The sequence below is a fragment of the Tachysurus fulvidraco genome, chromosome 7, assembly GCF_022655615.1.
Source record: "Tachysurus fulvidraco isolate hzauxx_2018 chromosome 7, HZAU_PFXX_2.0, whole genome shotgun sequence".
NCBI classification, from domain to species: Eukaryota; Metazoa; Chordata; class Actinopteri; order Siluriformes; family Bagridae; genus Tachysurus; species Tachysurus fulvidraco.
Genome location: NC_062524.1, coordinates 11,327,772 through 11,338,546, shown reverse-complemented (window position 1 = coordinate 11,338,546; position 10,775 = coordinate 11,327,772). Strand labels below are relative to the sequence as shown.

The 10,775-nt window shown below is 38.1% G+C and overlaps 1 protein-coding gene across 3 annotated transcripts; it reads right to left on the bottom strand.

Moving 5' to 3' along the window:
- Positions 1 to 567: 567 nt before the first annotated feature.
- lrrc71 (leucine rich repeat containing 71) lies at positions 568 to 10,275 on the bottom strand. Of its 3 annotated transcripts, none has more exons than XM_027143895.2 (15): positions 10,057 to 10,275; positions 9,764 to 9,889; positions 8,718 to 8,837; positions 7,067 to 7,142; positions 6,824 to 6,898; positions 6,290 to 6,358; positions 5,598 to 5,739; positions 5,358 to 5,441; positions 3,919 to 3,993; positions 3,679 to 3,780; positions 2,354 to 2,438; positions 2,141 to 2,220; positions 1,285 to 1,396; positions 1,120 to 1,208; positions 568 to 995 (listed from the first exon to the last, which is right to left on the bottom strand). In XM_027143895.2, the coding sequence occupies exons 1-15, from the start codon at positions 10,130 to 10,132 to the stop codon at positions 873 to 875; spliced, it is 1,434 nt and encodes a 477-aa protein (XP_026999696.1). In that variant the 5' UTR covers positions 10,133 to 10,275; the 3' UTR covers positions 568 to 872. The 3 variants fall into 3 exon arrangements, with proteins under 3 accessions (XP_026999696.1, XP_026999697.1, XP_026999699.1); XM_027143896.2 differs by having other exon boundaries at positions 1,143 to 1,208; XM_027143898.2 differs by lacking the exon at positions 10,057 to 10,275 and having other exon boundaries at positions 8,718 to 8,833.
- Between the last annotated feature and the right edge of the window lie 500 nt (positions 10,276 to 10,775).

Below are 10,775 nucleotides of genomic sequence, written 5' to 3'. Positions count from 1 at the left end.
ACTACCTAACAATAAATACTCTACCAACGGGCTTGGTTAGCTTACAAACCACACAACAATTCTAGCAGCCACCTAAAGTATCATAAAGCACAGTCAAGCTGCCACTGCTGGGCCCTTTAGCAAGGCCCTCAACCCTCCCTGCTCCAAAGGGCGCTGTATCCTAGCTGCCCCTGCACTCTGACCCCAACCTCCTCAGTTGGGGTATGTGAAGAAAAGAATTCCACTGTGCTGTAATGTATATGTGGTGATAATAAAGGCTTCTATGCCCCATTCTATAACCACCTAGCAAAACCTTGGTAACCAACTGAGCATAACAGTCACCTTGCAGAGTATAGCTAAAACTTAGCAAGTTTTTATTCTATAACTATTTGAAAAGGTTTAAATGCTTTGACTGGTCAACATATTAATATCAACAACAAAACACTGTAATATCATCTAACGGGATCTGTCAAACTCACATCAAATTTCATCCATGAACCTTCTCTCATCTAACCTTGAGAACCTGATCCAGTAGATTTTAGTTCAGTCCTCTGTACAGGTTTATTAGTTTATTAAAGCAATGTCATGTGTTTTTATCATGTTTCAAAATTTATTTTGCGAATTAGCAACAGCAACATGTAGTCAAGTCAAGTCAAGTAGCTTTCATTGTCATTTCAACCATATATAGCTGTTGTAGTACACAGTGAAACAAGACGAAGTTTCTCCAGGACCAAGAACATGGTGTTAAATAAAACAAAGACAGAGCTGAGGACTTAGTAAGTAGTCCTAGATACATAATGTACAACATTTAATGTCCAGCTCAATGTGATTTATCAAAGCTTGGTATTAGACAGAATTAAAAAATCATCTGAGGTGGAAAATATAATGTTATTCTATGATGCCTTTCCCTGTTCAGCCTCGACCTGAGCTGAGTTGGTTCTGTTGAGAGGATCCTTGATTGACATCATTTCCTGTAGTTTTATGAAGACCTCACAATCTGGAGGAAAACAGTTTCTCTGAAAAAAATAAAATAAAATAAAATTTCATAATAAAAATTAAAATATTTTAATGAAATAAATCTGACATGCAATCAGATAAATGTTTAAGTTTTACAGTCAGATATTAATCTATAAACCTTACATTAAGAGAAATATACTGGAGACCTCTTTGCCCTTGACAATCCACAGATGACAGGAAACTCTGAAGCGACTGCTGCATCAGTTTATTGCCTGCAAAGGATTGAAGGAATAAGGTAAACACTGACAGATTCAGGGGAATGTAAAGGTAAGACTTCTTATGACTGACCTGACAAGTTCAGAGAGAGAAGTGTTGTGTTGCCTGGATAAATCACTTTCCCACCAATGTTCTGTATAGCAGGATTCAGCAAAGGGCTTTGTGTTTCAGCCACTTCTTCTGTCTTACACACACACACACACACACACACACACACACACACACACACACACACACACACACACACACACACACACACACACACAAACACACACACACACACAGACTTTATTTGTGACTTTATTTTCAAGACTTGGAGAGTGCTGTGTGTGAAAGAGATCAGCAGCTTCTGAAACACTCAAACCAGCAACCATGACCCACCACGCTGCCGACCCGAGTATCGCTAGTAAAGTGGCTAGTGAGTGTAGATCAGGATAAACGATTATACCTTGAATACAAAGATGCCTGAGTGTGTTGAATCTGTGTGTCTTTGTTTCCAGCATCCCGAAGCGTTGAACTGGTCTTATAATCCCTTGATTCTAATAGACCTTAGTAACATTTAGTGACAGTGACATCTAGTGATCTTACCTCAGCACAAATTCATGTGACTCGCCATATTTTTTGTATTTTTTTATTATTTTGCTGTGATTATATTGGCAGAGTGAAATTCCTCAGCTCTTTTCTGTCTTACATTGTTCATACTACATGTGTTGGGGAAACTAATGATGTTGTCATCGACTTAAACACACGCCTGACCTGAGTGTTCCTAATAAAGTGGTCACCATATGTAGATCAAGAGAAATGATTGTACCTTGTATACAAATCTGCCCTTTTGGGTGCAGAGCAAAACATTTTACAGTGAAGAGACATTACTGACATTAATATGCTTAATTTAGAGTGGTTTATTTCTAGAATAATGATGTCCTACCTCTTGTTCTTTCACTGATACAAGCTTGTCTTTTCCATCAGATTTTCCACCTCTGCCTTGTGTCATTTTAGTATCTGAGGCTAACAGGAAAAAAAAGTTTTTTTTTAAAGCTTAATTCCCAAACTCCAGAGTTGGCATTAATTTAGCCATAAGTGTTTAATAATAATAAAAATATATATAAAAAAACACAACAGAGGCAAGCTAAATATTTACTTCTTTTTTTATCCAATTTGGGGTCCTCTTTCTTTCCTGTTGTAGTTTGACTTATTGGAGTCTTCTCATCCTTTTTGCTGGAATCCTACAAATAAGAAAACATTCACAGCACCATGTGACATTTCCCCAAACTCTGACATTTCATGAAGTCTGAACCTGATGCTATGAGTCCACTCCTGAAGGACTTTGGATTCTGCATCATGAAGACATTCAAAGAGAAGATGTCAACTCCATGTGGTCTTTAAAAACAACAATCTCCTCATCAATACAAAATTATCTGACTGTATAGGGGACATTATTCATAATAACATTCTCTGTTGTTTATAATCACACCCTCCAGTGTCACCCAAATGAGGATGAGGTTCCCCTTTGAGTCTGGTTCCTATCAAGGTTTCTTCCTCTTCCATCTATGGGAGTTTTTCCTCACCACAGTCACCTCAGACTTGTTCATTAGGGATAAATACATACATGTTTAAGTCTAATATTAATCTTGTACTGTATTTCTTATGTTCTGTAAACCTGCTTTGAGACAACGTCCATTGTTCTATAAAAAAAAAAGTTCTATACAAATAAATTTTGTATAAAAAAAGTTCTATACAAATAAAAGTTCTATACAAATAAATTTAAATTGAATTGAATCATTAATTGCTGTTTTTTAATGAGCCTTGTTTTAACTATTTTTGCCCATGTTAGTTGCCTAGTTTTTGTGGCTGATGTGATTATCCAGAGCACCTTACATTTCAAATAACTGAGCAATCGAGGATTATAAGCTTTGCAGTGGCAGCTTGATGTACATGGGACTCAAACTCACAACCTTCTGATAAAGTGTCCAACATCTTAGCCACTGATCTACCACATCTCCAACAAAACACCTCAAAAGTTGCAGTAACCCTTACTCACAGTACACTGGCGCCCTGCTTATCAGACATTTTCGAACATAAACGAATGAATTAATTTATCTTCGATTAGTCAGGACACTGGCTTTCTGTATGTGGAGTATTGTAACTCTGTGTTTAGCTGCTGGCAATGTAAGAAAAGGGGTGTAAACTCCCTGCTGGGCAAACAAAAAGCTGCCACATAAAATCATAACTTTTAAAGTTATCAAACTGTAGTTATAATTTTTAAATGACTGATCCATTAAACTGTACTGTAAAGTGTGACATCACAAATCAATTCAATGCTGAACAGAGGCATCTCCAATACAGACAGAAATGGCCCCTGGTTAAGCTAATGCTATCAGAGAGTAATGGTAGCTCAGCAATTAAGGATTAAAGCAATGGTATCCACGAGGTTGTGAGTTTGAATCCTGGCACTTAATTATCTACCTTTTTCTTGGTGGCACTTTTGATGTTGTACTCCAGCGACGAGCTGCTGGGGATCGACTGAGCTGACTCACATTTAGAGACTTCGCTTATCAACTGAGCTGACTTGAGTGAGATTGAGGGAATGAGAGAAAGAACAACAGAGGAAGCACATTAAAGAAAGGAGGCAATAAAAAGAAACCGAGAGACAGACTACTACCACTACTAAACTTGAGCTCAACGAAACAGCCTTTTCTTTCTCACCAGTCTGTCCTTCCTTTTCAACAGCCTCCTCCTTTCCACGATTTCTTCATGTGTCAAAGCAAATGGGCCAAACACCTAGAGAACGACAGACAGGCCTGTGTGAATAATATCCACCAATTTTTTTGTACACGAGTTCACACGCAGGAAGTTAAAATCCAAACTCAGGATTCTCCCTTTATTTAATGTGTGTACATGACGTGTGTGTTTTTGTTAACAAACCTCCTCCTGAGTTTTACATTTTCAGACTCCCTTGATTCTATCAAATCTTGTTGACATTTGTGTTCATCTTACCTCAACACAACTTCATGTGACTCACCATATTTTTTTATTGTATTGGTAGAGTAAGGTTTCTCAGCTCTTCTGTGTCCCACATTTTTCATGATACACGTGTGTTTTGGAAACTAATGATGTCTAAATCACACGCTTTTTGCTCCCTGAACAAAATATTTTAGTTGGTTGCTATAATAACCTATTTGATCCAGACCCATGTGTGAGCTGCGTTCTCATGAATCATGTCACAGTTTCAGTGCAACTTGACTTGTGTTTAGCACCATGCTGTGTTTTGTTGCACCATGTCACAGCCATCGAATGACCAATTGATCATGTGAACCTGCTCGGTTTCAGACTAAACTACTAGTTCGAAAGTCATCTAAAATTTGTGAGAGACCAAAAAATTTTCACCGTCTTCCACCCTCTCTGTCTCCTTCTTCTACTTATGACTCTACTATTCAACATGTTCTACCTTTAGTAGCAGGGTGTTTTCTGCACTCACAAACTATTATGTAGTGGAAATTTTAAATATCATGAGTGTTCTATGTGCTTAAATGGTAAATTCTGTTTGTCAGACTAGGTAGAGAGAGAACAGAAGGAAATGTCCCTGCCATAAACATTCCTACCACAAATTCTCCTGCCATAAGTGTTCCTGCCATAAACATTCCATGTGTTAAAGGGATGGGAACTTTAAGGGAGTGTGTGAGCACGTGCGTGATCTGACCTTACTGAGGTGACCGAGAGGTCACAAACACAAGCACACACATACCAACACACACATACCAGGCTACACAAGCACACACCTAGGGTATAAAAAGGGAGAGAGATGCCTTTTGCTGCAGCAACTTTAATAATAAATACCATCTTTACTTCTTTGCTTTTTACCACCAACTCTGAGTCTGACTGTGTTTTTTATATATAGATCAAAAATAAATGCACCACAACAGGTAAAAATGAACACTTTGCAGTATCAGAGTAACGTTGATCCCATTGGGACACGAGCATGCACCAATCAGCACCCTGTATTTAACCAAACACACACAGGGATTCAGGGAGTGTATAGCTCCCTATCAGCAAGGACAGAGAATTTCACTCAGAACACAAGATGTGAAAACAACACATGAATTTCTCAGTTAAATGAGGTTTGGGAAACTTATCAGAAGATGCACCTGAGCCAGATGGGCCGCTCCTACATCGCTTATGTGATTGTTGGCCAGGGAGAGATACAACAAATTGCGATTGAGACGCAACGCCTGTAAAAGACAAATGAGGACAAGGATGATTTGACACCATTTTTTTCAAGAATCTGATTCTATCACAATCACATTATTCACATTCTGATGTATATCCATGAATGTGAACACAGAAGTGTTTACATGGTGTGTTGTGAATGATGTTCATTTCAGCACCTGAGCTAAATACATAGCACCCATGTCGCCGACAGCGTTAAAGGCCATGTTGAGGGACAGGAGATTCTTAGAGAGTGCCAAACCAATTAGACGTGCTCCTTCTTCTTCGATGCGATTGTGTCGCAATGACAAGTGTGTTATCCTGGCAGATAAGACAGACACAAAAATAACACAAAATAATAAATTATACAAACCGGAGAAATCCATTTAAACACTGCATGCAGGATTCTTGTGACAGTCCGTACATAGTTTTATCAGGACATGTCAGATTTTGAATATTTCAATCTGCTGATCGACTGATTTTTTTTTACATCTTACTCTTGAGTTTATAAACAAAGTGGATTTTCTAGCCGATAAGACAGAGTTCAGAGGAGAAGGACCTGATGGGTCGAGCTGACAGGAAGTCTATATTAACTCAAATAATTACTCTTTATAACCACAGTGAGCAGACAAGCATAAACCTTAAGCTGATTTTGTCATTTAGTCTATTTTCATTATAGAATTCCCTTTAATGCCTTTCTGCATTAACCTGATGTCTATATATTTATCCAGTCAAATAAACACCAGCGCCAGAACCCAAGGTCTCGTTTCTGTAAATGTGTCATGATCATAAAAACAGTGTGTTTACAGCAGAGCCATGTCCCGTTTTCTTTTTCATACTGACTACAGATGTGCACACGAGTGTAACTTACATGCTGTCCTCTCCCAGGAGAATATGGTAAGGGCTTCGTGGAATGGGAGTTCCATCCAAAATAACTCTCCTGCCACAGACACAGCAAGAACATACGGTATAAAGTCTTTAATTAGGAAAAGTCTCTAGTTTATTTTCTTCGCATATCCCAGTTTGTTAAGAAGTTGTAACCCCAAGGTTAGTTAAGGGCCTTGAGTCAAGGGCCCATCTTGTTCGTGCTGGGGCTTGAACCCGCAACCTTCTGATTACTGGCATTTGTTGAGCCTCCACTGCATCCAGTACAGATATACTGTATATATATATATATATATATATATATATATATATATATATATATATATATATATATATATATATATATATATATGTATGTATTATACATAAAATGACAATGTAATAAATTACATGCTGGGCTTTTTAAAAGTCAAGTCACAGGTTGTTAAGGAACCAAGAATCAGTCGGATGACGTACTTAGACGTCTGACTGGAGATCACTGCGGACCAGCAAGATATGACCTGCACTTTGTTTTAGTCACCTGAGCTTTGTGCACAAACAAATTGTGTCCTTCAAGGAGGTCAGAACGGTGTCGGTCAATCCCACTTGCCACATCCTGTAAATTATAACGTAGCATAAATACAACACACTGTAGCATAATCCATTGTGTAGTACAATCTTTTTATTTGTGATTGTGTTATATTTGTTGTAATCGTCAATAATGATTTTTGAGTATTTTCTCATTGGTTTGTGATTTTGCAGAAACCTTTGTACCACTACTTACTCTAAGCTCCGCAGATTACTGAGGGATGGTAACGTCTTACTCAGCACTCGAGCCATCACCTCGTCTACCCTCCATCCTGGACAATAACACAAATCAGAGCAGCTGCATTTGTAGGATTCCCTACACAAAATAGCTGCTGAATAATCTCAATAAAAATGGCAGGATTCTTCATTTGAAGATGAAGGATACCACTGGTTTAATGCTGCAGTTAGCTCATCGTCTCGTTTTCAGGACTGGGTATCAACCTGAACGTTTCACAGTGGCTTCTACAACCGAAATAGAACCACAAACTCAAATAACCTTTAATTAACAGATGACATTAACAGATGGTCTGATGTAGAGTTATTTGGGTTCTCTTGATTTGCCCAAGAACAGGAATCTGAGACTCATCATGATCATCATGGACACAGACACGCAGAAGATTTGAAAAAAAAAAAAAATCAGCTGATCGTTTTCCAAGCTTTAGCTGTCCAGTTTGGATGATTCTGTGCTTATGGTAACCTCAGCTGTTGTGTGTTCTGAGCTGCTTTTCTGCTCACCAAGAATGATTATAGAATGATTATCTGAGTTAATCTAGACTTCCAGACAGCTCAGACCAGGCTGGTTCTTCTCCTCTGATCTTATTCTTAGTCTACTGATTCTTCACTGACAGGTTGCTTTTTTTTGCACCATGTGTTAAATTGGAGACTCTGTTTTGTGTGAAGATCAACAGTTTCTAAAACATTCAAACCACCTCATTTGGAACATGCCATAGTCACATAGATCAGACTTTTTCTTCAGTCTGATGTTTGATGTGAACATTAACTGAAGCTCTTTACCTGAATCTGGATGATTTTATGCATTGTGATGTTGGATAAAAGTATCTTAAGTATCTTGGGGTCTTGTTCACGAGTGATGGAAGGATGGAGCTGGAGATCGACAGGCGGATCGGTGTATCTTCTGCAGTGATGCAGTCGATATACCGGTCTGTTGTGCTGAAGAAAGAGCTGAGCCACAAGGCGATGCTCTCTATTTACCAGTCGATCTACATTCCTACAGTACCCTCACCTATGATCATGAGCTTTGGTTCATGACCGAAAGGACAAGATTCCTGATACAGGCGGTTGAAATGAGTTTCCTCTAAGGGTGGCTGGGCGCTCCCTTAGAGATGGGGTGAGGAGCTCGGTCACTCGGGAGGAGCTCAGAGTAGAACCACTGCTCCTCCACATCGAGAGGAGTCAGCTGAGATGGCTCGGGCATCTGTTTGGGATGCCTCCTGGAAGCCTCCCTAGGGAGGTGTTCCGGGCATGTCCAACCGGGAGGAGGCCCCGGGGAAGACCTAGGACACGCTGGAGGGACTATGTCTCTCATCTGGCCTGGAAACGCCTCGCTACTCCCCCGGAAGAGCTGGAGGAAGTGTCTGGGGAGAGGGAAGTCTGGGCAGCTCTGCTTAGACTGCTGCCCCCGTGACCCGGCCCCGGATAAGCAGTAGAAAATGGATGAATGGATGGATATAATTAAGATAAACCTAATTTGATCTGTATAAAGGCATCTGCTAAATGCTGTAAATGAAGCACTAACTTCTTGAATGAAACTCAATGCTCGTGAACTGTTGTGTAATCTCTATTGTACAATGCTGTGTTTATAAAGATCGCATTATTAACTGCCTTACCGGATATTCGGACACGTTTCACGCTCCGAGAGTCCTCATTCTCCATTTCTATGTGAAGGCAGGGTTTAGGAGACCAGGCTTTCATACAGCTATCAGAGATACTCTGTTCCCGGTTACTGTCTAAACACAGATACATGGCTTGTCATTTCAGCACAGTGTGTGTACATGATGTAATGCTGAAGGTTTAATGTTTAGAGTTTAATAGAGAGTGTAATAGCAATAACCATAATCTGTCCCAGTATAAGGGTGTATAGAGTATAACAAACACTGTTGTTTCTCTTATTGAAATGGAGGAATAGAATTTATTTTGCAGACATCCAACTCATATCTACACACAATATGTCTCTTATGTTGTCATTAGGATTAAAGAAAATATATTTTTTAAAAGACTACCATTGTTAGACTACCAGTGTTCTATTTTTCTTTTTTTGTAGCATTGTAGTCCAACTTTCTTTCTTTCTTTGTAGCATTGTAGTCCAACTTTCTTTCTTTCTTTCTTTCTTTCTTTCTTTCTTTCTTTCATGCTTTCTTTCTTTGTGGCATTGTAGTCCAACTTTCTTCCATTCTTTCGTTCTTACTTTCTTTCATGCATTCATCCATTCATTCTTTCTTTGTGGCATTGTAGTTCAACTATCTTTCTTCCTTTTTTCTTTCTTTCATTCTTTCTTTCTGGTATTGTGGATCAACTTTCTTTCAATTTTCTTTCTTTCATGCATTCATGCATTCATCCATTCATTCTTTTTTCTTTCTTTCATCCATTCTTTCTTTCTGGTATTGTGGATAAACTTTTTTCTTTTTTTCTTTCATCCATTCATTCTTTTTTCTTTCTTTCTGGCATTGTGGATCAACTTTCTATCTTTCTTTCTGTCATTCATTCATTCTTATCTTTTTTGGTACCTAAAGCTGCTATATAAAATCCAGAGCATCAGCTGGCTTGGTTGAGGTGTAATGTAATTTATAATGCTCTTATCATGATCACAACAGTAAAAACAGTGTTTTCTCAGCCTCACATATCACACACAGATAACAACTAATCGTTTTTTTACCCAGTGTTCTTTCTGTAGGAGGTGAAGCTGCTGTTACTGGTCTAACATCAGGGATTTCATTCAGGCCAAATAAAGCACACAGCTCTGGGAAATCCACATCCAGCTGTCCTGAACACTGGTAATCATCTGTGACCAAATAAACACACAGTTTAGCTGAAGACACCAGTGCAATATGAGAAGTGGACAGAACATTTGTCTTGTATATTCAATCCTAGACGTTAGAAAACTGAGCAGAATGATTACAATACAAGTAAAAACAACAATTGTGAATAATAATGTCAATAAGATCCAACCTGCAGTCTGTAAAAGCTCTTCCTCGACTCCATAATGTACTTTCTCCTTGTTTACTTTTTCCATCCGCTTTTTCATTGCTTTCTAAGTTATTTTTGTTGTTGTTTTAATTATGTATATTGTTTTTGTATTTATACACATACATAACATTTATAAAGACTAATGTTAGTGCTATTGACTTTTCAGCCTAGTTGCCATAGCTACACCACCAACATTTTTACTGAGATGGCGGAAGTGACGTAGCGCACATCGTTCCGTAATATCCGGAATTTTTTTTTAAAATATATATATATTTTTAAATATGTATTAAGTTAAGATTATAAAGATAGAATATTATAACTGTATTCTTAATTTGAATAAAGCCACGGATAATAAACTACATACCAATTTTCTTATATTATTTCTTCCGCGAATGTTTAATAATGAAATTATTAATATTATTTTTTCAGTTGAAAGTAATATTGACCCAAATCTCGAGTGTAAACGATATTAATATATATATTATATGTATATTATGTTATATATTTTACAAATCAACAAATCCATCTCCCGACACAGACTTAGGATGATGTCTCCTTAGAGTCGACTCTTTAATGTGAGCCTTCTGGTCCGTGCATCCTCAGAGCTGTCAAGGTGCCTATGCTGAATCATTAATTAAATTCCTTTCAATTCCACTTCAATCCCAAGTGTTTTTTCCAAATGTACACATGAAAACTGTGAT